This window comes from Columba livia, chromosome W (genome assembly GCF_036013475.1).
Source record: "Columba livia isolate bColLiv1 breed racing homer chromosome W, bColLiv1.pat.W.v2, whole genome shotgun sequence".
NCBI lineage: Eukaryota > Metazoa > Chordata > Aves > Columbiformes > Columbidae > Columba > Columba livia.
Genome location: NC_088641.1, coordinates 8949879 through 8976058, shown reverse-complemented (window position 1 = coordinate 8976058; position 26180 = coordinate 8949879). Strand labels below are relative to the sequence as shown.

General features: G+C 43.0%; 1 protein-coding gene and 1 long non-coding RNA gene across 4 annotated transcripts in view; one reads left to right on the top strand and one right to left on the bottom strand.

Moving 5' to 3' along the window:
* Positions 1–785: 785 nt before the first annotated feature.
* On the top strand, positions 786–17769 carry LOC135577092 (uncharacterized). The gene is made up of 4 exons (XR_010468686.1): positions 786–863; positions 2195–3802; positions 4139–4209; positions 15392–17769. It is a non-coding gene; the product is annotated as an uncharacterized LOC135577092 (long non-coding RNA).
* Positions 10412–26180, bottom strand: part of LOC135577091 (sorting nexin-2-like) — a 44656-nt gene continuing 28887 nt past the window's right edge. For 2 of the 3 annotated variants that reach the window (XM_065044788.1, XM_065044789.1), the window contains 5 exons: positions 22345–22550; positions 17180–17323; positions 12914–12994; positions 11778–11849; positions 10412–10890 (listed from right to left, as the gene is read on the bottom strand). In XM_065044788.1, the coding sequence (XP_064900860.1) occupies positions 10840–10890; positions 11778–11849; positions 12914–12994; positions 17180–17323; positions 22345–22550 (554 nt within the window). In that variant the 3' untranslated portion in view covers positions 10412–10839. Of the gene's footprint in view, positions 10891–11777; positions 11850–12913; positions 12995–16358; positions 16449–17179; positions 17324–22344; positions 22551–26180 lie in introns of those variants that run through there. The other variant, XR_010468685.1, reaches the window with a different exon arrangement.

Here is a 26180-nt window from a genome sequence, read left to right as displayed (position 1 = left end):
TAGCAAAGGCCACCTGGTTGGTTAACACCAGGGGATCTACCAATTGAGCTGGCCCTGCCCAGTCGAAGCCTCCACACACTGTAGAGGGGGATAAAGTCCCTGTGGCATGAACGAAGAATGTGTTGGGGAAAACATTCTGGGTTACCCCTGCCCTGGGCATCCATGGGATTGCTTTTGCTCAGGGACCTGGGTGCACTTGGTGGGTGATGTTAGAAGATGGAGGAGTCCGATGTATATCTCAGGGGGATTTGATGTTAGGTGAGAATGCTCCCGTTATATGAATTTTATGATGGTAATTACTGCATAATTCTATACATAAGATTAACAATTTTCAGCAAGTGTCTTTCAGGTTAATGAAGAATAAACTTCAACAAAACTCAGCAAAGTGCGGCAGTGATGGAACCAGAGTTTCCTCCAACAACTGGTATCCAGACTCCTGCTTGAGGTCAGCGCCTCTAACATGCAGGCCGTGAACACGAACTAAACGTTCCAGATGCAGCATGCAGCAATACAACACTCCAACATGACACTCTATCTTTCCTGCCTGTCTTGATGGAATCCAAAATCATGGACTCAATGAATATTTCAGAGGAATGAGACCGTGCCATTAACTAAGGAAGAAAATATCCGTGTGTGTATATGTATATCTATAAGTATTTAAGGTGGTAGTAATTAGTTAAAACATGTGGGTGCATGTGAGACCTGTATATGGTATAGAATAAGGGGTGGAATATGCTGGGTCGGTCAAGATGGGGTTAATTTCTACGCTGCCAGGACATACGGGTATTCTCAACCATATCCGGTCTCTGGCTTTGGGCTCTTCTTCCGGTTCCTGGGGGGCAAGCCAGGAGGTGGAGGGAGAGGTGAGGCTCCTCCTGGGCCACGTGGTTTCTTTTCCTTTTAGTATTTCGTGTGCGAGTCGTGATTTGGGGTGGGGGATTAGCAGTGGCTTCAGCGCGGCTGTGACGGCGAGAGAGTTTAAGCGCGAGCCGTGGGGGGCAAGCTGATGGCTGGAAGGGCGCTGACTGCTGCAGCGGCAGATAGTCACGTGGGGAGCCACCTACGGTGTGGGCCACGCTGCCCTGTGTGCCCATTGTAATAAATTTTGACTCGAAATTAACTTGAATAACAGAAATTTATTCCCGATGGATTTCAACGCAATAAGCAAAAACAGCGCTGGGCGACCGCTTCTCCAGTGGCGCGCGCGGGAAAAACTTCTTCCGGACTTTTTATAGGGCCGACAGTCCCGGGTTCGTTGCTCAAAGTGCCACCTCACTTGTTCTTTCTGCGCATGTGTCCTCTGTTGCCGGGCAGTTAATCTCCTATCTTCTCACCTACCCCTGCCCCCCCCCCCCCCCCCCCACCTTTAGGGGATCGAACATTTAAGGCAATTGCATAACAAAGGGCAGGGGCTTCCCGTGTCGCACAATAACCCCTGAGCGTTTCCTTTTAAGAAGTGTTAATGAACAAACATCTCTAACTCAATAACCCCTGAGCGTTTCCTTTTAAGAAGCTTTAATGAACAAACATCTCTAACTCTTAGAATTGTTTATTACACCCATCGTCTTTGTAGGTTCCTTTACCATTGCTGTTACTGCTTGTTCTCTGTTCTTTGTTTTCTCCTTGCTGCCCCATTAAATGGTTTGTTATCCCAACCTACGAGTTTTTTCCTTTATTGTTTTTTTGTTTTTTTTTTTTAATGTTTTAATTCTCTCCATCCCACCGGGGGCGGGGGAGGGGTGAGTGAGAGGCACGTGGTTCTAGCTTCCGGCTGGGGGGACCAGGCTAAACTACGACAGGACTGGTTAAGTGTTTTAGCAAAAACCAGTGAATCTGGGTGGTATCTGCGATTGCCCCATGCCATCTACCAACTGAACAATAAATGGAGTGAAGATGGCTGCCCCAAAATTAAAGCCTTCAGCGCCTCTACTAATTCAGTTACCCCGAAGGTTCATACTAAGCCAGGAGAACACCCTACAGGATTCTACACTGGGCAACCAGTACTGGTGAAAATGCCTCAGATTGGAACAGTACCAATGGTACTAACAACACCCAAAAATCCCTATGCATGGGAAGCTAAAGATTGTTCAGGGAAAATACACCGGATCAGCACCCAGTGGATCACACCCTCTTTTTAAATAATCCTGCCGGTTATACGCCTAACCGAGCATATCTTTTCTTTTTGTATTCACAGGAATCCTGCAGGAATCGCACATGGATGGGTGGATTAGCTGATATCAACAAGATGACAGACCAACTAATTAGATTCATGGTGTTATTTCTTACCTTAACCATCTGGTTTCCCTTGATTGTCAGCCAAGGGGACTACAGATGGCTATGGTCCCACGCTCATGTTGCCTATACCGGAAGTATGGGGCTACATTCCATCAGTGGCAGTGGTTAATTAAACTTAGCCACTGTGGTCACACACAGAACCAAAGTGTACTTAGAAAATGAGTGAGGCTGGGACAGAAAGAGGTGAATTCCCTTTTTGCAGGGAATTCCTGGAGAAGAAATTTGAACAGGATGTAGAATGATCAATGGAACCACAAATGAAAAAGCTACTCAAATTACAGCATCCAACAGTACCTCACCCTCAAGGGCGAAATTAACAAAGCTTTGTGCCTCTGAGAAGTTAGATTGCTGGCTAAATTTCACTCTGCCACTTTTGTAAAATGTCTTTGGCAACAAAAACAGGTGCCCATCTATCATAGCATGGGGTTAACATTTAGGTTTAAAATAGACACTATCAAACCTGTTTCCACTACAGGATGGCTGAGTATAAGGAAAATAGACCCATGCAACTCTTCTGTGAGACAATTTGAGACCTTTAACCAAACTGGTGGGAGGGTGACTCGCATGAACTATACAAAATCAGGAGAACCCTTTCCAGAAAGTCTTACTGTGTGCTGTGAAACAAATAAGGTACCTGAATCGCTTACAATAATGGTGAACAATGAGAATAGAGCTCACTGTCTCCATGATGCCTGTTGCTCCTTGACAGCTGACACCGGTCAGTATATATTTGAGGAGATGGCAAGAACAAAAGTGTTAAAAATAAACTTAATGTGTGTGAAAATTGATCTCACCACCACGGTAGCCCCTACTATGACTCCACTAAGGGAAAATATGTTGACCCCACAATTATTCAAAATTGGACTGTATGTAGTAAAAAATATGGATCAACAGCAAATGCTGCATAATCCATCATGGTCCCTCAAATGAGTAGAATTATCAATGCAAATTGACATCTCTGTGATCAGACTTACCTGCTCACCATTCCTGAGTACATCTTACACAGGATGGTCAACGTGGTTGTGTACATGAATCCTCACGTCTCTCAAACTCCCAAGGAGAGATGTAACCGGTATCCTAGGAACAGGACTGGGAATCTTAAACAGTATAGATGCTGAGATATTTGCAAACAAATTAGTCACAGTGACTAATGATCTAAATAAACTGGATCATCCACCACAGTCTTCTCTTTTAGCATTGGGGATCAAACAATGGCTTTTATACGATACATTACCTCACTGGGAAGAAACTGACGAAAAGGATGACCAGTTGATTGTAAATGCACTTGATGTGGCCCAAAATGATGTTTCTTTGGCTCTTAGTTGTATCTGAGCTCAATTGTGGATACAATCAATGGCAGCTGTCATCATAAGGGGAGGTGAAGAATAATACCGAAACACACCTCTGTCTCAAAGGATACCCACCTCCAGCATACTTTCAAGCAAGCGCAGTGAAGTTTTTACCTTAAAAATCGAAGCGAGAGTTTTCACACCAATCAATAACAAAGGTATGTATGACTAGAGTCACTCAAGCTCCACCTAAATGTAGAAAATAGTATAAAATGCCCTAACAGTAGAGGAAGGGTGGGGGGAACACACTATCACTGAGAATTCAAGGGAACAGCATAATAAGACTTCTGGGACCAGTCAATGGGCTGTGCCTATCTTCTCCACCCCAAAGGGACGATTTTGGGCAAGATTTGTGCACTTAGTTATACCAAGTTTTCCCCAGGACACTTAGACTTCAAGCTTGTATTTGTAATCACATTAATAATGCTATATAGTCATCTTACAATTTATATATATTTGGTATCAATACTTATTTCTTGCAACTAACGTTTTAGTTCAGTTCCTCGGATCAGCTGACTGAAGCCAGCTCTACCGGAGCCGGGAGCGAAATCTCGAAGCTACAGAGGTAAGAGAGGGTAAAGAGAGGGGTTTCTGGTCGCGTTTTCGATTCCGCTACCCGGGAGTCCCCGGCAGCCCTTGCGGAACCGGCTGACGTGGCGCGACCGTTACCACGGTGACGGAAGTCACACCCCTCCCCCTTGCTTTGAAAAAGCCTCTTGGAGGGCAGCAACACGTCGCTGCCCACCAGGCGCTGGAAGGTGAAGTGCTTGTGAGGCAGGTGAGCACTACCCACACGGTGCTGCAGCAGCGACTGGGGCTGCTCGTGCAGTAGGGCTCAGAGGTTCTGTCACTCCTCGCTGTTAGACCTCTCACTTGTTGCTGGTGACACAGACTGGGGTGTGGCAGGGCAAGTAGACTGGACACAACTAGCTCTTGTAGGTGAGTTTGTCCGGGGTTACATTTTGTTTTCTTGTCCCCAATTTAGCTAAGGGTAGCAATGGTTTCTAGAAAAAGGAAAGCTGTTGCTGCCGTTAATACAAAGAGTGTGTCTACACAGACACTACCTGCCAAGAAGGATGCAGCCACCCAGGCTTCTGGCTGCGTAGAGTGTCTGTGTCTGGCATTAGTATCTGAGAATGGTATGGGAGGCACCTGTGTACGATGTGACCAGGTGAATGACTTATTGTGCCTAGTGGCAGAGCTTAAGGAAGAGGTGGAGAGACTAAGGAGCATTAGGGAGAGTGAAGAAGAAATAGACTGGTGGGGTCAGGCTCTTTTGACTCCTAAGGGTGTGCAACAGGAGATGGCAAAGCCTTGTCCCTCCTGCCATAAGGCGGATACAGCAGATCTAATTAATGGGGGGGAATGGAAACAGGTCCCTGATCGGAGAGGTAAAAGAACCCTCTCTCGAACCCCATCACCACCCTTGGTGCCCCTAACAAATAGATATGAGGCCCTGGACCCTGAAAATCAGGCAGAGGATAGCCAAGAAGATCCACCTGGAGAGCCCTCTGGATGGACCTCATCAACAAAAAGAATCATAACTGCAGCTGTAAGAGGAAAAAAAAAAAGAAGAGTGGTAGTAGTCGGCGACTCTCTTCTGAGGGGAACAGAGGGCCCTATATGTCGCCCAGACCCATCCCACAGGGAGGTCTGCTGCCTTCCTGGGGCCAGGGTGAGGGACATTAATAGAAGACTTCCGGAGCTGATTCAGCCCTCAGACTACTATCCCCTGTTAGTAGTCCAAGCTGGCAGCGAGGACATCAACAGAAGAAGTATCAAGATAATTAAAAAGGACTTTAAAGCACTGGGTCAGTCAGTTCATGGGACGGGAGAACAAGTGATATTTGCCTCAGTTCCTGTGCTAGCTGGGATGGATGAGGAACTAAATAAAGAGAGGAGCAGAAAAGCCCATCTCATCAACAGGTGGCTTAAGGATTGGTGTCACCGTCAAAATTTTGGGTTTTTTGACCATGGGCCAAGCTCCGTGGTACCCAGTCTCCTCAAATCAGATGGGCTTCATCCTTCTAGGGAGAGCAAGAGGACTATAGCCCATAAGTTGGCAGGGCTGATCAGGAGGGCTTTAAACTAGGTTTGAAGGGGGAAGGGATTGAAACTGGGCTCTCCAAAAATCAGCCTATGGATGGAAAGCCCAAATTAAGAGGGAAATCAGCAGCCCACTTGAAGTGCATGTACACTAATGCACGCAGTATGGGCAACAAACAAGAGGAGCTGGAAGCCATCGTGCAGCAGGAAAGCTATGACATAGTTGCCATCACAGAAACATGGTGGGATGACTCATATGACTGGAGTGCTGCTATGTGTGGCTACAAGCTCTTCAGAAAAGATAGGCAGGGTAGGAGAGGTGGAGGGGTGGCTTTATATGTTAGAGAGTCACTCGACTCTGTTAAACTTGAGGTCAGCAGTGACAAGGTTGAGTGCCTGTGGACCAGAATCAGGGGGAAGTCCAACAAGGCTGACATCCTCGTGGGTGTCTGTTACAGACCACCCAACCAGGACGATGAAGGAGATGAATTATTCTACAAGCAGCTGGCAGATGTCTCAAAATCGATGGCCCTTGTTCTTGTGGGTGACTTTAACCTGCCGGATATCTGCTGGGAGCTCAATACTGCACAGAAGAGGCAGTCTAGGAAGTTCCTAGAGTGTATAGAGGACAATTTCCTTCATCAGCTGGTAAATGAGCCCACCAGGGGCAAGACCCCGCTAGACCTACTGTTTACAAACAGAGAAGGGCTGGTGGGAGATGTAGTGGTTGGAGGCCGCCTGGGGCATAGCGACCATGAAATAATAGAATTTTCAATACTCAGAGATGCAGGGAGAACCATTAACAACACCTCTACGCTGGACTTCCGGAGGGCAGATTTTTGCCTATTCAGAAGTCTAGTTCAGAGCATACCCTGGGAAACAATGCTTAAAAACAAGGGGGCCCAGGAGGGCTGGACATGCTTCAAGCAGGTGGTTTTGAGTGCACAGGAACAGGCTATACCAGTGTGCCGAAAGGCTAGCCGGCGGGGAAGACAACCGGCTTGCCTAAACAGGGAGATTTTGAATGAAATCAGAAATAAAAAGAGACTTTACCGACTGTGGAAAAAAGGGCTGGCTACTTATGAAGAATTTATGGAAATAGCTAGATCATGCAGAAAAAAGATCAGGGAAACAAAAGTGCAATTTGAAGTTAACTTGGCCAATTCTGTCAGGGATAATAAAAAGTCCTTCTTCAAATATGTTAATAACAAAAGGAGGGGCAAGGAAAACCTCCATTCTCTGTTGGACTCTGAAGGAAATATAGTTAACAAAGATGAGGAGAAAGCTGAGGTACTTAATACCTACTTTGCCTCAGTTTTTACCAGTAAGACAGGTGGCCCTCAGGACAACTCATGTCTGGAGGTGGTTGGCAGAGATAGAAAGCCAAATAGGCCCCTGGTATTCCAGGAGGAAATAGTTGGTGATTTACTGAGCCATCTGGATCCTCACAAGTCTATGGGACCAGATGGGATCCATCCTAGGGTGATGAGGGAGCTAGCAGAAGAACTTGCCAAGCCGCTCTCCATCATCTTCCAACAGTCCTGGCTCACTGGGGAGGTCCCATATGATTGGAAATTGGCCAACGTTACCCCAGTCCACAAAAAGGGCTGCAGAGCTGACCCTGGCAACTACAGGCCTGTCAGCCTGACCTCGGTGCCTGGCAGGGTTATGGAGCAGATCATCCTGAATGGAATCACACAGCACCTTCAGGATGGACAAGCGATCAGACCCAGCCAGCATGGGTTTAGGAGGGGCAGGTCCTGTCTGACCAACCTGATCTCCTTTTATGATCAGGTGACTCACCTGGTGGATGAGGGGAAAGCTGTGGATGTGGTCTATCTGGACTTCAGCAAGGCCTTTGACACTGTCTCCCATAATATACTCTTGCAAAAGCTGGTAGCTCATGGCTTGGACAAGTGTACTCTACGCTGGAGGGCCGGGCCCAGAGAGTGCTGGTGAATGGGGCTGCATCCAGCTGGCGGCCAGTCACTAGTGGTGTTCCCCAGGGGTCAGTGTTGGGTCCAGTCCTGTTTAACATCTTTATTGACGATTTAGATGAGGGGATTGAGACCATCATCAGCAAATTTGCTGATGACACCAAGCTGGGAGGGAGTGTCGACCTGCTGGAAGGCAGGAGGGCTCTGCAGAGGGATCTGGATAGACTGGAAAAATGGGCTGATTCCAATGGGATGAAGTTCAATAAGGCCAAATGCCGGGTGCTGCACTTTGGTCACAACAACCCCCTGCAGCGCTACAGGCTGGGCGCAGAGTGGCTGGAGAGCAGTCAGACAGAAAGGGACCTGGGGGTGCTAATTGACAGGAAGCTCAACATGAGCCAACAGTGTGCCCAGGTGGCCAAGAAGGCCAACGGTATCCTGTCCTGTATCAAAAACAGTGTGGTCAGCAGGACAAGGGAAGTGATCCTTCCCCTGTACTCTGCATTGGTGAGGCAACACCTGGAGTATTGTGTTCAGTTCTGGGCCCCTCAGTTCAGGAAAGACATTGAAGTGCTGGAGCGGGTCCAGAGAAGAGCAACACGACTGGTGAAGGGACTTGAACATAAGACCTATGAGGAGAGGCTGAGGGAGCTGGGGTTGTTTAGTCTAGAGAAGAGGAGGCTTAGAGGTGACCTCATCACTCTCTATAACTACCTGAAGGGAAGTTATAGCCAGGTGGGGATTGGTCTCTTCTCCCAGGCAGTTAGCAATAGGACAAGGGGGCATGGGCTTAAACTCTACCAGGGGAAATTTAGGCTGGATATTAGAAAGAAATTCTTTACAGAGAGAGTGATCAGGCATTGGAATGGCCTGCCCAGGGAGGTAGTGGACTCGCCGTCCCTAGAGGTTTTTAAACTGAGATTGGACATGGCACTTAGTGCCATGATCTAGTAAACGGACTAGAGTTGGACCAAGGGTTGGACTCGATGATCTCTGAGGTCTTTTCCAACCCAGTCGATTCTGTGATTCTGTGATTCTGTGATTCTATTCCTGTAGGCTCCAACACCAAACAGTAATCAATTAAGGAAGTCAGATGAAATGATGCAAAGATCTGAGTCATCAGTGGCAAAATCATCTCATCTCAGTAGTATCAAAGGAAGAGTAAAAAATATGCCATATACTTATTTCATAATGCAAGTAAATTATTGCAAACAGTCAAAAGATTTATCTAACAATTCCCAAATAACTACTGTAATCAAAATTTATGAAGTAACTTCACAAATCTATATTCTAGAGTGTATAAATAAATTTCTGTATGTATTATACAAGTTTTTTTCTTTTTTACAGTGTTAAAGAACACAATTTAGGGAATACTTAATCTCTGAATGATTAACACCAACTGTGGTGGGTTAGCCTTGGCTTACAGTCAAACTCCCACCCAGCAGCTTGCTCACTCCCTCCTTCAGCATGGTTGGGCAGGGAGGGAGAGAAAACAGGAAGAACAGGAACAAGAAAGCTCTTGGGCTGAGATAAAGACAGGGAGATTGCTTATCAATTACCATCACAGGCAAACCAGACTCAGCTTGGGGAAAATTAATTTATTGCCAATTAAAATAGATATTTAATTACTGATTTGGGTAGTCAGAAACACAAAGACAAACATTAAACCAACACCTTTCCTTCCCCCTTTCCCCAGCTCAACTTCACTCCAGACTCTTCTACCTCTGAGTCGTGCTGGAGGAATAGGAGGGTGGGAGGGTTCTGCTCAGTATATAATGTTTTCTTTCTGCCACTCCTTTCTTCTCACACTTTTGCTCTGCTCTGGCATGGGTTCTCCACAGTCTGCAGTTCCTTCTGGAATATACGACAGATCCATCACGAGTCCTCTGCCTGCTGCAGGGAATATCTGCTCTGCCTTATAGAACTGCATTCTCCTTCTTCTCTGACCTTGGTGTTCCCTTCTCCTGTTCCTGTCTGGAACTGGCTGTGTCGAGCACAGGGGCAGCCCCTGGTCCCTTCCAACAGAGGCCACTCCTGCTGACCTCCTGCCTGCTACCAAAACCTTGCCACATGCACCAAATACACCGACTTAATTACTGAAGGGAAAAAAAATCAAATAAATACAGTTCAGTCCCTGGAGATCACTTAATATTTTTACATCTCTTGAGCATTTTTCTTTTTAATAGGGAAAAACAATGCCACTATTTTTTGTCTATATATTCCACCTGTGAACAACTATTAAGCACAAATAACATTGCTTTGTTATACAGCTAAGTTTTTGAACCTGTTGAGCTAGCAAAGATATCCACAGCAGGGTGCTGAGAAGGGGGGCAATTAAATACCATTCAAAATATGGTTCTTATTTTTCCATACTCTTTGGCTATCACCATCGTGAAGGCCTCTACCATGTTACATGCCATAGAAAGCTACCTGACACAATCTGTAGTGCATTCTTTACCTTACACAAGCAAACTATCAGAATCTAGTAAAATTACTTCATGTTGATAGTACTAGAGACAGGATAAATCACAGATCAAGAATCAGATACCAAGAATGTGTCTCAGGGTGCTGAGGCCAGGCCCATTTGCAAGCAAATGAGATTGTGTGAAGCTGGCATGCTCAGTGATGCACTGAAAGGGGGCTGGACTAGATGATCTCTAAAAGATTCCTTCCAACCCAAACCATTATATGGTTCTGTGTGTTGCGGTCTTTGATATAATCTCAATCTGTTATAAATACTACTTTTAAGAACACCAGTAAATATTGAGAGAAACAAAATAAGAGTTTAATGTTTCACAAGATACATTTCTTTATTATCATAATCACAGAAACACGATTTTGTACATGAATGTGTAAGTGAACATTAATCAATGCAATTAAATTTGTTTCAAGCATCAGGTAACATATTACAGGACACTATTGTAAAGAATAAAAATATCTGCTCTCTGGTGTTACAATGCACATTTTGGTGCAAGTATTAATACACAATAGTGTTCAATTCAGCTATATATTGCAGAATAACATGCCACAGTCCACTTCAAAGAGGGTCATGACATGCAGCTTGTTAATAAAATGTTGTGGTATATAAAACTGCCACATATTAATTCATAAAATATATAGTGGTTTATTTGGATGATTTTGAAGTGATTTCAGTGTGGAATTTAGTCCAGTACAAACATTCAGAGTTTCTTGTTATTTGGAACAGTCTTCTTTTAGGTGATGCATTTGGCTTCAGGTAGAAATGCCTCCCAGTATTTTATTAGCTTGCAGAGAAGGTAAACAAACAAATAAACAAAAACCACACACCTTACTTGAAGTACTGAATGCTGGAAAAGAACACACATACACCTTCCTCCTCTTGTACTAAATTTGTCTCCACTGGACAAAGTAAGAACACAGATGCTTCCATTTACATGATCCATTGTCCATTTGTAAATTATCCATTCACACTCACACTATTACATGATGCATGAAAACGACAAGTAATAAATACACAAATCTGCAAAGAGTTATTCTTACACACTAAGCACATTGCCATAGAATACAGTTATACAGAATTTGTTTACACTATGAGTTTGCCATTCTTACCTCTAAAGGTGTTTTGTTTTCTAATTATTTTATTTTTATTAAACAAAGTTGGAGGTTTATATTGCCAGATTAAAAAAGGAAAGATTCCAGACACTCATTTGGGAACCAGGCCTACTTCTGAGTCACTGAAAGCTGGCTTACTGCTGTACAATTTTCAGTACTACTTTTTTTTTTTTTTAAAAAAAAAAAGAGCAGATAAGCATTTGAGTATTCAAGTCTCTTCAGTAAGCCTACACACATATTTAATGAATTTTATTCCAATCTACAAATATTACTTGAATAGACAAGACCCTCTACTCCCCCCCCCCCCCCCATCCCCCCCCCCCCCCCCCCCCCACCTCCCTGATGAAGCTTCTCTCTTGTTTCCCTGAGTTAGGGCTATGCAAGTGAGAACAGTAATAGCTGAGAAACAGCAATCACTATATTCTCCTGCAATATATTACAGACTAGAGTTAGTTCTCCATGTTTTAGAAACTGCTATACTTAAAGGCTGCCTTTTAAAAATAATCTAATAAGGAACATATTAAGTATTAACTTGTATAAAAATTTTAAAATTTCTTACCTGCTCTTGTGTTTGCACTAATGATTCTAAGTACTTGATAATAACAGTTTTGAAGTCTTTCACTCGTTCCCTCTGTTAATAAAGTAAATAATTATAGCAGATTAACCTCTTAACCGAGCTTGCTTGAAAATCAATATTAGGTCCATACTGGAACCAGTACTGTTTAATATCATCATCAATGACATAGATAGTGGGATTGAGTGCACCCTGAGCAAGTTTGCAGATGGCACCAAGCTGAATGGTGCAGTTGACATGCCTGAGGGACCGGAAGACATCCAAAGGGACCTGGACAAGCATGAGAAGTGGCCCCATGTGAACCTCATGAGGTTCAACAAGGCCAAGTGCAAGGTCCTACACCTGGGTCGGGGCAACCCCTGGTATCAATACAGGCTGGGGGATGAAGGGATTGAGAGCAGGCCTGCGGAGAAGGACTTTTGGGTACTGGTGGATGATAGATTGGACATGAGCTGGCAATGTGCGCTTGCAGCCCAGAAGGCCAATCTTGTATTGGTCTGCATCAAAAGGAGCGTGGCCAGCAGGTCAAAGGAGGTGACTGTGCCCTTCTACTCTGCTCTGATGAGACCCCACCTGGAGTACTGCATCCAGCTTTGGAGCACTCAGTACAGGAAAGACATGGACATGTGGAAGAGGTCCAGAGGAGGGCCACCAAGATGATCAGAGGGATGGAACACCTCTCCTATGATGAAAGGCTGAGAGAGTTGGGGTTGTTCAGCCTGGAGAAGAGAAGGCTCCAGGGAGACCTTATTGTGGCCTTTCAGTACTTAAAAGGGGGCCCATAAGAAAGATGGGGACAGACTTTTTAGTGGGGCCTGTTGCAATAGGACAAGGGGTAAGAGTTTTAAACTAAAGGAGGGGAGATTCAGGCTACACATGAGGAAGAAGTTTTTACTATGAGGGTGGTGAAACACTGGACCAGGTTGCCCAGAGAGGTGGTATATGCCCCATCCCTGAAAACATTCAGTACCAGGCTGGATGGGGCTCTGAGCAACCTGATCTACCCTGCTCATTGCAGGGGGGTTGGACTAGATGACATTTGAAGGTCCCTTCCAACCCAAACTATTCTATGATTCTATCTAAAGCAAAACTGTCATTTATTTGGACAAAATTTTACATGCCTCAAATCTTTGCACTTCCTCACGAATGGTTTTGGAGATCTGTTCAAAATCTTTTTCCTCTTGCTGAACTTTTGTTTCCCACTGGCAAAGGAAAAACATGCAGAGATAAGACTGTGTTCTCTGTTCAGTCTATCAGTACCTGAACTTTTTTTTTTAGTATATTAGTGATAGTCATTCAAGAATTGAAAAACACCTATTTGGTTTTTGACATACTTAAGTTTCAGTATGGTAACTTCAAAACAACAATTTATAAAGAAGAATGTCATTACATCAGTGAAAACAATATCTTTAATTATAATTGTATACCAAATACAAAAATATCTTAATATTTTTATTAACAAATATTTAGTAACAAAAATTTTAAAGATTCTTTAGCAAAGAAAAAGGATCTTTAAAGCTTTATTAGCTATTCCCTTTACAAACACTGCTATAAAAGGAACCTAAACCTTTAAATTTTCTTACCTGTTCAACCAAACGTGAAAAAGTCTCAAAAAATAGTTGCCTGTGCTTCCCTATTCACAGAAGAGATTATTAAATCTTCAGCTCTGCCTATGGCCAAGTAAATGCTTATCTTTATTGTATTTCTGCTGCAGATGACAAGCTAACAAGGATCTGTTTATTGGTCAGAACATGTGTTATTTAGGCAAGCCAAAGCACAAGCTCTCTTGCTCAGTGGGGACTGTTTTAGGAGATAGCAGGAATAAAAAAAAAAAATGCAGGTAAGAGCACAGAAAGAAAATTCAGAGTAAGTGAAGCTGCTTGTAGGGTTTTGCCATACTGGGAACAAGGCATTAATATCAATACTACAAAACGCTTGGTCATGTTTATCTTTATTTTATGTCAAAAGACATCCAGCTACACAACTAAAAAAGCATCACCAGCTACATTACCTTATCGTTACTAGACTTTCCTTTGCATCTGCTTTTATGCAACTATTATATTGCTAAATTTAAACCATCTGTGTAAGTATATAATGAAAAAACCTATCATCCTGACACTTCAGACATATGCATGCTAACAGACATTCTAAAAATTGAACCGTATCTGTTAATCTTTACATACTAACTGAATTTTGGGAGCCAATAGATCTGGTAATGGTTATCTTTCCAAGAAAAAAGCAGCCAGGAAGCAACATACAACAATAAAGTATATTCCTGCTAGCAACCTAGTGGTGCTATTTAATCACAAGAGCATTTTGAGTTGCAGTGTCAGCTTACTGTTGCAATATGTAATGAACATCTATTCAAATAAATACATTGAGATATTTAAGGTTTTAGTCTGTATTTATTTAAAGTTCCCTTATTGTCTTTTCAGACATACACTTATGGAGCTATACAGTACGTCATAACAGGATGTGCTTCAGGGAAACACTAATATGTGCACAGCCTAGAGAGTCAGCTAATAACTAAAACAACATAAAATTCAGTCCAGGAAAATAGAGATAAAGATGCCTTAAAATAACTTGTGCCTTCCTATCACAGCAACTTAGAGTTGCCTGAAACTTCAGAGAAAGCGTCTATAGGCCGTCTATAGGCCTATGGACCCACATCCCAGTTTCATCATATCCAAACACCAGAGTTTGTAGGAATTATCACTGGATAATTTTGCCATCTTACAGTTTCTGACAAGGAAAAATCTTCCCCTTGTTTAATATGGTGTTTTGAGGAATAATCTTTTACCTTTTATCTGCACAAAGGAACTGAGTCATGAATTAAGCTCAAGCTGCATAGGCTTCCACTTTTCAATGTCTCTGTCAAAACGACTACTCTTTAATGTCTTCATAAATTACTTGGACGCAGGACTTGAAGGAATGCTAAGTAAGTTCATCAATGAAACAAAATTGGGAAGAGCTGTTGGCACTCTGGAGGGCAAAAAGGCCCTGCAGAGGGATCTAGACAAATTAGAGAACTGGGCAATCACCAACTGCATGAAGTTTAACAAAGGAAAGTGTGGGAATGGCAGGACGTGCAGTTCCTGGATGATAAAGGAAGATCAATACTAACATGACCATCTGGACGAATAATACTAACATGATTAAATTACAGTAATTAGTGAAAATATAAAGGGCCTTGGACAGGTTATACAGAAGTATGTTTTTTATGAGTATAAGGAGTGATAGCCCAGGCAGGTGAGAATAATATCTCGGGCTGGAAAACCACCCCCAGTACATATGATGTATAAATAGTGAGTCTGGGCATGTGAATGAGTGGGTCAGAAAACCACCCACAAGATATGCATGGGAACGTGACTGGGAACAGTCACAACATGAGTGTGGTATGTTTGGAACAATGATTATTTAAAAAAAACCATCCTATCTAACCTCTTAGTCCAGGCCCATATCTGTAAACCTATAAATTGAGAACTGTTAATTAAAGAGAGCTCAACTTTGCCTCTCTTTGCTCTCCCTGCTGATACGACCTCTGCCTGTGTGTGCATCTCTATCTGCGCCTCTGTGTACGTCATTCTTGGTCACCGCAGGCAAGTGCTGGATTTTGCACCTGGGACACAGCAACCCTGGATGGACATAGAGACTGAAGAACGAGAGGCTGGAGAACAGATCTGTGGAGAGACATCTGGGAGTTCTGGTCAACGACACGTTGAACATGAGCCAACACTGTGCCCTGGCAGCCAACTGTGTCCTGGGGTGCATCAAGCACAGCATTGCCAGTCAGTCAAGGGAGGTGATTGTCCCGCTTTCTCTGCACTGCTGCGGCCTCACCTGAAGCACTGTGTGCTGTTTTGGGTGCCACTGTATATAAAGGATATAAAGTTACTGGAGAGTGTCAAGAAATGGGCCACAAAGTTGGTGAAGGGTTTAGAGTGGAAGCTATATGAGGAGTGGCTAAAGTCACTTGGTTTGTTCAGCCTGGAGAAGACCTCATCGTGGTCTACACAAGGGGAGAAGGAGGGGTAAGCGCTGATCTCTTCTCTCTGGTGACCAATGACAGAAACCGAGGGAACGGCAGGAAGATGTGCCAGGGGAGATGTAAGTTGGACATTAACAAAAGGTTCTTCACCCAGAGGGTGGTAGAGCATGGGAACAGGCTCCCCAGGGAGGTAGTTATGGCCCCAAGCCTGGCAGTATTCAAGAAGAGATTGGACAATATCCTCAGATACATGGTGTGAATTTTGTGGTTGTGCTATGCAGGGACAGGAGTTGGACTCAATGATCCTTGTGGGTCCCTTCCAACTCAGGACATTATATGATTCTATTCTAAAGAAGTCATCAACTCTGAATATATTTCAGTGGAAGCAATAATTTTCTGCCAGCATATTCAATTTCTGGATTCAATAACAAACTTCTATAAACACATGATCAAGTAGGAAAAAGAAATCCTTCAGGAACAACATCATTAATTCTTTTTATGAATGAGAAAGGATCATTGAGTATTTCTTACTAATCTAAACACTCAGGAATTAGTTTTGCCAATGACTTCCAGCTCACTTGTTGCATGGTGGATGGATGACATCAAGAGAGCCAACCAGCAAGAATGTGGTCACAAAAGTGATGCTTTTTTTCCCAGTCAACAAGGGCCTTTTTAAAGAAAAAAAAGAAAGCCATGTTAATGAGCAACTGCAACACTGTATGTAAAATATATTGGAGTGCAGATAGAAGAAAGCAACTTTGGTTAGTGACCAATGAGGCAGCCAAATAAAATAAGGTGCATAAGAGACTGAAATGTGCAATGATGTTCTCCATTATTTCATGAGAAAAGAGTGGTGCATAACTAGAATGCATTAACGTTAAATAATTAAGCTCTCCTACCTCTTCAATTTCCTTAGTGAAGCGTGTTAGAAAAAAAAGTATAATTTACAAAACTTCAACATGTTAGATGCTTACTGAAATTATACGTATATTTAAAAAAATAAGTAGATATGCTAGATCATTAAGCAAAATATGAGAACAGTTCTCTTTTAGTCTTTTTCACTAGATTTTTAGCTTTAGAAGCCAAGAGATGTTCTTCTGACTACTCAAGTCACCTGCAACAGTTAAAAGCATTTTTAAACTTGTTCATGTTCCCCTCCTCCCATCTTCCAGACTCTGTAGAGAAGATATTCAACTGCCTTACATATCTCAGAATGGGTAACAATTGTGCACATCTCATATTTTAAATAAATTCATTTTAACAATTTCAGTAAATATGGAAAAGAGCAAATACATTATTTAGAAACAAAAATTGCATAAAACAGTGCATTAATGGGGACTGAATGAATCAGTACAAAAGGTCTGGCCTCCAGAAAAACAGAAATACTTGACAACATTACCTCTTTTATATCATCTTTAGCTTGCTGCAGTTTATCAGGTCTGTTGGCAAGTTGGAGCTTTGATTCAGCTTCACGTTTTTTTTGTAAAGTGACCTGAGCATCTTGGCATTTCTGCCAGCATTTCATTCGATGATCAAACACACCCTGAAAGTACAGGAATCTATTAAGCAATTGCAATTGTTAAAACTATCTAAATTCCTATTAGGAAAACATATTTCTGGACAAAACTGGAACAAGTGTACTCAAAAGAAACCTCACTGTGTCTTGGATTTCATTTGACAACATGCTTGCACACCTAAATACCATCTAAAAATAACAGAGGGCATTCAAGAAGCCTCTTTAGAGCAGACACCTTGGTCTTGCAAATTGTTTTATGTTCCTTGTCCCATTGCAATACTACCAAAGCAACCACTGAAAACTGCTATAATACACAAATGCTTCTCTAAATACAGATTCTAGCAAACTTTTAAACTGACTATATGCATAACTGGCTGTACATTTTTATTAGCAATGAATGGAGGTAGTAGAATTTAAGTATACATTTTTATATCTTATGTATTCTATATAATAACACATAGACTATAACTACATGTATTCTGTGTGTGTGTGTGTATATATATATAAAATATAAAAATATATTCCCAAGAGCCTGACAAGTTCAAAGATATTTCTGGATCAAATTCTTAGGCACACCTGTGATGGGTTGACCCTTGTCTGGCTGCAGGACCCCCATTCATGGCTGCTCTCTCATTCCCCCTCTTCAACATGACAGGGGGAGAAAATAAGATGAAAAAACTTCATGGGTCAGGACAAAGACAGGAAGACCACTTACCAATTACCATCACAGGTAAAAATGACTCAACTTCTGGAAGATTATTTTATTGACAATTAAAACCAGAGTAGGATGGCGAGAAACAAAGACAAAAACTAAAACACCTTTCCCCCACCCACCCCTTCTTCCCAGGCTCAACTTCACTCCATCATTCCCAACACCTCTACCTCCCCCCTGCCTGAGCAGCACAGGAATAACACAATCAAAGAATGTTAAGGATTGGAAGGGACCTCAAAAGATCATCTAGTCCAATCCCCCTGCCGGAACAGGAACACCTAGATGAGGTTACACAGGAAGGCGTCCAGGCAGGTTTTGAATGTCTCCAGACTAGGAGACTCCACAACCCCCTTGGGCAGCCTGTTCCAGTGTTCTGTCACCCTCACTGAGAAGAAGTTTCTTCTCAAATTTAAGTGGAACCTCTTGTGTTCCAGCTTGATCCCATTACCCCTTGTTCTACCATTGGTTGTGACTGAGAAGAGCCTGGCTCCATCCACATGACACTCACCCTTTACATATTTATAACCATTAATGAGGTCACCCCTCAGTCTCCTCCAAGCTAAAGAGACCCAGCTCCCTCAGCCTGTCCTCATAAGGGAGATGCTCCACTCCCTTCATCATCTTTGCTGCCCTGCCCTGGACTCTCTTCAGCAGTTCCCTGTCCTTCTTGAACTGAGGGGCCCAGAAATGGACACAATATTCCAGATGGGGTCTCACCAGGGCACAGTAATGGGGAAGGAGAACCTCTCTAGACCTACTAACCACCCCCCTTCTAATACACCCCAGGATGCCATTGGCCTTCTTGGCCACAAGGGCACAGTGCTGGCTCATGGTCATCCTGCTGTCCACTAGGACACCCAGGTCCCTTTCCCCTACACTGCTCTCTAATAGGTCATTCCCCAACTTATACTGGAACCTGGGGTTGTTCCTATCCAGATGCAAGACTCTACACTTGCCCTTGTTATATTTCATTCAATTTTTCCCTGCCCAACTCTCCAGCCTGTCCAGGTCTCGCTGGATGGCAGCACAGCCTTCTGGCGCATCAGCCACTCCTCCCAGCTTGGTGTCATCCGCAAACTTGCTGATAGTACACTCTATTCCCTCATCCAAGTCATTGATGAATATACTGAATAATACTGGTCCCAGTACTGACCCTTGAGGGGCTCCACTAGATACAAGCCTCCAACTAGACTCTGCCCCACTGACCACAACTCTCTAGCTTCTTCCCTTCAGCCATTTTGCAGTCCACCTCACTACCCGATCATCCAGACCATACTCCCTCAGTTTAGTTGTGAAGATGCTGTGGGAGACTGTGTCAAATGCTTTACTGAAGTCAAGGTAGACCACGTCCACTGTTCTGCCATCATCTATCCACCTTGTTATGTCCTCATAAAAGGCTATGAGGTTGGTCAAGCACGACTTCCCCTTGGTGAAGCCAAGTTGACTGCCCCTAATGACCCTCTTATCCTTGATATGCCTTGAGATGGCACCAAGGATACGTTGTTCCATTACTTTTCCGGGGATGGAGGTGAGGCTGACCGGTCTATAGTTACCTGGGTCCTCCTTCTTGCCCTTTTTGAAGACTGGACTGACATTTGCTTTCCTCCAGTCCTCAGGCACCTCTCCCATCTCCCAAGACTTGGCAAAGATGATGGAGAGTGGTCTAGCAATGACCTCAGCCAGCTCTCTCAGCACCTGCAGGTGCATCCCCCCATCTGGACCCATGGATTTATGGATGCCCAGATTGCTTAATTGCTCCCTAATCCGGTCCCCATCAACTAAGGCAAACTCCTCCACTGTTCTGTCTTCCTCTGGGGCCTCAGGGGTAGGGGGCTCCTCAGGACAGCTTCTGGCAGAGTAGACAAAGAAGGCATTCAGAAACTCTGCCTTCTCTCTGTCTTCTGTCACCAGGGTACCCACATCATTCATCAGTGGGCCTACATTGCCTCTGCTGTTAGTTTTATCTGCCATGTATTTGAAAAAGCTCTGTCTGTTGTCCTTGACCCTTCTCGCCAGTTTTAATTCTAAGGAGTCCTTAGCTTTCCTAGTTGCCTCCCTAAACCCTCTGACAACAGCCTTATATTCTCCCCAAGTGACCAGCCCCTCCTTCCATGATCTGTAAACTCTCCTCTTCCACTTGAGCTTACCCAGCAGTTCCCTATTTAACCACGCAGGTCTCCTGGCTCCCTTCCTTGACTTCCTACATGTCGGGATCTTGAGTTTGGTAGAAGCAGTCCCTGAACACTAACCAACTATCTTGGGCCCCTTTACCTTCAAGCAGTCTTGCCCATGGGATTTCCCCTAGCAATTGCTTGAAAAGGCCAAAGTTGGCCCTGCTGAAGTCCAGGGTTGCAATTCTGCTTGCTATCCTGCTCCTGCCACATGAGATCCTGAACTCCACCATTTCATGGTCACTGCAACCAAGGCAGCCCTCAACCAGACCCTCCTTGTTAGTGAGGATGAGGTCCAGCAGTGCACCTCTCCTAGTCACTTTTTCCACCATTTGCATCAGGAAGTTATTGCCAAAGCACTGGAGGAACCTCCTAGACCGTGGCTGGCTGGCTGAGTAGTCCTTCTAGCAAATGTCAGGGAAGTTAAAATCCCCCACCACAACCAGGGCCTGTGACTGTGAGGCCACTCTTAGCTGCCTGTAGAAGGCCTCATCAGCCTCCTTACCCTGATCTGGTAGCCTGTAATAGACACCCACAACAGTATCACCCCTGCCAGCCTGCCCCTTAATTCTCACCCATACACTCTCAACTCGTTCCTCATCCGTGCCTGGACAGTACTCAATACATTGTAGTTGCTCTCTCACATAAAGAGCGACTCCACCACCATGCCTGGCTGGCCTGTCTTTCCTGAAAAGGACATAGCCATCAATGACCATATTCCAGTCATGTGAGCTGTCCCACCATGTCTCTGTAATTGCCACCAGATCACAATCTCCTGCCCGAACACAGGTTTCTACCTCCTCCTGCTTATTCCCCATGCTGCGTGCATTTGTATACAGGCATTTCAGGGAGCAAGCTGAGAACACTGATTTCACCCTAGGGATATGGGAGGCCTCCCAGTCTTCATCAGTTCTAGAGTGCTGCCCCACTGATGAAAGCCCAGCTACAACCCCATCCCCCTTTGAATCTAGTTTAAAGGAGGGATGAGAGGGTGCAGTCAAATTCCTGACATTTCCTCTCTGCCATTCCTTCCTCCTCACACTTTTCCCCTGCTCCAGCATAAGTCCTTCCCCTGGGTTGCAACCTTTCAAGAACTGCTTCTGCATGGGCTCCTCTCCACAGGCCACAGTTCCTGTCAGGAGCCTGCTCTCTCTCTCTCTCTCTCTGTGGTCTCTCCAGGACTGCAACTTCCTTCAGGGCATATTCACTTGCTCAGATGTGGCCCTCTCCACAGGCTACAGGGAAATACCTGTTCCAGAACCTGAAGCACCTCCTCTTCCTCCTTCTCTGACCTTGGTGTCTGCAGGATTGTTTCTTACAGTTCCTTCCTCACACACCAGCTCTGATGAGCAGCAATTTGTCCTTTCTTAAATATGTTTTCACGGAGGTACCACCAGCATTGCTGACTGGCTCAGATTTGACCAGCAGTGGTTCAACTAGGGAGCTGTCTGGAACCAGCTGTGTCTGGCATGGGGCAGCCCCTGGCCTATTCTCACAGAGGCCACCCCTGCAGATCCCCCCACTACCAAAACCTTGCCACATAAACCAAATACAACCCCTTCCCCATGTCAAAATCTAATCATGCTGTACACCAAAACTGAATACTTTCTTTAATGAGATGTAGAGCCACAAGTGATATTTGTTGCTTATTTACTGAAACTATTGGTTATCTAATATGGCCAAATTATGTTCTTAAAAACATTTTATAAGCATACTGTAAAAATCAGTTACCTGAAAGAAACACGTACAGCATGCTAACTAGTATGGTGTCCCTAAATACTCTGCACAATTGATATTACTCTAATTAGAAGATATTTACCATTTAAATTTTGTCTGGATCCTATTAATCCATGCCCATTTTTTGTCATGGGAATAATTGATCATGGATTCATTCATTTTACTTGATTGGAATTTCAGGCAAAAATTCAGCAAGTCTGAACTGTGTAATGAAGTGTACAAATGCATATAAACATTCATAGAATGATAGAATGGTTTGGGTTGGAAGAGAACTTAAAGATCATCTAGTTCCAACCCCTCTGCCACGGGCAGGGACACCTTCCACTAGACCAGGTTGCTCAAACCCCCCTGGCCATTTACCTTAAATATACAAACTGCAAAATGTGACCCTAAACACAAAAATAAGCATTTCTCCTAGCAGTACTTACTTTTACTGCAGCAATAAGACGAATGTAGTCACCAAGCAGTTCTGAGAACACATAAAAATCAGCAAAAGCTTGTTCTTGATGCAACTGATCTATCTTCTCCTCAACCTCTGCAAGCTGAGACAAAGCTCTAGATAAAGCAGTGTGGTCCTCAGAATTACCTAACATGGCAGCACTTTTAGCAAAGGCAGCTGTGTTGGCTGAAAGCTCTGAAACACAGAAGTGACATCCAGTATGATGAAGTTAATTTGTTATGTTACTCTTCAAGATAGATCAACCAAGCAGACCTCTGTCCTACAGCAACCCTAATTTACCAACTGAAAAATATAAACTATAATTCCCAAAGCTTAAGATACAATACGCAAGGAGATCACAATGAAACCACATTTAGGAGAACATAGCGCACCCAAAACTCTCCAACATCAGTGAATGATTTGCTGAGCCTGTTTTGTGATGCCTATTGTGTCTTGCAAAATATATGGAAGAAAATGTCACTTCAGTATTACCCAATCGCTTAGTTCAGAAAAAGTCCAAGTCAACAAAACAAAAGTCAAGTCACCTATACAGCAAATTTAAGACAATCTTAACTGGTCTGTAGTGAAGTTGTTCCATGCAGTTGTGAGTGCAGGGAGGAAGAAGAGGAAGAGAATTATTCAATGAAAACATCAACACCAGAGTGAAATTTGATTCCATTATACTTTTCTATTGACTAAAGTATCTTTAACAAGACTGTGTATACTGTAATATATTTTCATGTTTTGACATGCCTTAAAAAAAAAGGCATGCGACTTAGTGACTGGCATCCGTGAAGCTGAAGGTTTAAGCTTATTCATTAACAAACACTTAGGCAACTGTCTTATCAAACCTCATGTTAAATTATCATGTACAATGTTAACTCCTATGAAAGACCTTTGAACAAAATCTCATTGTAATCCAGCTTAGTTAAGGATTGAAAGCACAGGTTTGTTTATAACTGTGCTGCTTTTGCAGAATCATCAGAACACCAGAAATATTTGTAGAAGAAAAGTCTTCAGATATTTAAAACTATCACAATTTAAATACCACTATTTAAAAAAAAAAGCATTTATTGAAATCTAAGTGCAGGTGTCAAATCAGCAGTAATCAGATGCATTCCCATTTTCATTACTTCTTAAAATACTCTTTAACCTTGAGTACATCTGATCTCAAGAGATATCTGCCTCTTCCTGGTAGAGGTATGAGAAAGCAATTTAAGACACATTCATGTACTTTTAAAAGGGCAGAGTTGAAAGGTGACCCCATATTTAAACATAATGCAATTTGTGTCAGAAGGTACATTTATGGTCTTTTGTGTACTACAAATCAAACTTTGATTTATTTAATTTATATTGAAAAAAAATCATTGATGGAAAGCAATCTTAACAAAACAGATACATGGGTGATTAAAATATTAAACTTATGGACATTTCTTCTCTCAAAAATTAAAATTGCTAGCGAAAGAAAGAGAAAAGGAGGAAAATTTATCTACACCTTTGCCTAGTGCTCTTCCCATACAGAGAAACCCCTTCAAAGTACAAAAATATCTTGATTTGTCTCCTATCAGAAAGCAGTATTGGGGAAACTAGACTAGGGACTCAGACTGGCAGAGGCCATTGTAAATGATAAATTAAAACCTGATTTTCTCATAGATACTGGAGCACAACTATCCATGATTAAAGCAGAATCATGTCCTGGAGCCATCTCTCTGAAACATCAGAAAATATTAGTAAACAGAGGAGTGGTTCCTTATTCAATTAAGGTAAAATTGGAACTTCCCTTTTGCACCCCCCCAAATACTAAATGCTACTAGGAAACCTAAATATATTGTGCATGCATATTCTGTGAGGCAAAAGCTGGATACAGGGCAACACTAAACAGGCTTTTGAAATAAATGATGAAGAAACAATTCCAGGGCCCCAGTCAGTAAGTTACCTTTTTCAGGACCAAATGGATAGGGGGTAGGAAGTAAGTCCCCTAGTCCACTTGGCAAATTGATTATGTTGAACCTCTCCCTCGAATACTGGAAGCGTGGCATTATATCCTTAATGAAGCTGAAATATTATCAGGCTTAGGGAAAGTTTTTCCTTGCAGGAAAACTGATGGTCTTATGACTGTGGCGGAACTTAATGGATGGTTTGCTGACACTCCCATGCCTTTTGCTGTGCAGTCTGACAACAGCTGTCATTTCAAAAATAAAATCGTACAAGAATGGTGTGAATGTGCAGAGAAAAGTCCCATCAGAGTTCCAGACCCGAGCGGACGGAGGAAGAAATGCAGCCGACTCAATATGAGTGATAAAGCATACTTCAACTTTATTGCCCGAGATAGCGTGCATTTATACCAAATACCGTAATTATGCATACTTGTCTCTATCTAATAGGCTAAGCACATTTAGTTACTCCACCTACTTGGGTTTAGCTAGCTATGCGCATCCCACATTCTTCTGACTCTTATCTCTTCAAAAATATCCTGACCCTGCCTTAGTTAGTACTTTTCCGTTCCCCCCTTTCCCACGGCCTAATAGACAAGCTAACTAAGGCCTACTTATGTCAACTAAAATGGGCTCTGCTCGTACAGTTGCTTGGTGGACTCATGTCTGTGCTCCTTGAGCCAATCCCCGACATGAATGTAATGGAGTTATCTGGGTGTTCCACCTGCCCTATGGACCCCAAAGTAATGGCATGGTTGAGAGATGGAATGGTCTACTAAAATGAACTCTAGGGCAATATTTATATACAGGAAAATGGGGTAAAGCTGTTTGACAAATAACTGACAGACACCCACCAGATTCCTGATGGAATGAGCTCATTTTTCTGCTCTCCAACCAACAAAACCTTTAAAACCCCCACTGTCAGCCTGTCACTTTTCTCAGAGTGACACTGTTCTTATTAACTACCTTTAAATGGTTAAAATATCTGTCATTTTACTAACTCACTCAGAACAGGGCATATGGAAAACCATTTCTAAATGAGGACTCCCTCTAACTATCACTGAAGCTTGGATAATTTCCAAGACCAGATAATTTATTGGATGGATTCTTTGACCTGAATAAACCTGGAATGCACCCAAGGAATCATCACTTTACCTTTGTGGAAATTCCAACTGCAGGAAAATGATGATCATAGCACCTGTAGCACCCATAGCATCCTTACTTGTACCCTGTTCCTCCTTATTTCATGACTGGAACAATAATTGTGTCATTCAGTTCATGAACATCATCTCTCAAATGAGTAATGAATCAAACTGCTCGTATTGTTTACACCATCCTCAATCTTCAGATACTAATTTTGGGTGGTTAGGTGAACCCGTTCCTGAAACATCTGGGTACCAATCTAAATTGGCATACTCACTTCACAAAACAAACTCAACCTTTTAAGGCACATTCTTATGATAAAATGCCACGGTGCATTACAATGCCCAAACATACAAATTCAACGTGGGTGGGGAAAACAAGCCATTGTGATTATACTCTGCTTTAAACCCAACACAAACCCAGTTTCAGCTGATGTGCCATAATCGAATCAGAATTTGTAATGAATCCAATTTAAGAACCACATAGATCTGTAAAAACAAATCAGTGATTACAAACACTACTGTTTTAAATATTTCACCACTCTGGAATATCACATGGAATATTAATGGTACATTTTGCCAAAGATACTATAATTTCACTAGTCCTAATTCTACATTTTACATTCTACAGAGTACTGGTTGGTTAATTACTAACAACAATTGGACCACCTGTAACTGGCATAACACGACCAGCTATATATATGCCAATTCTTTTCACGCTATTTGAATAAGCTACACTTTCCTACTCA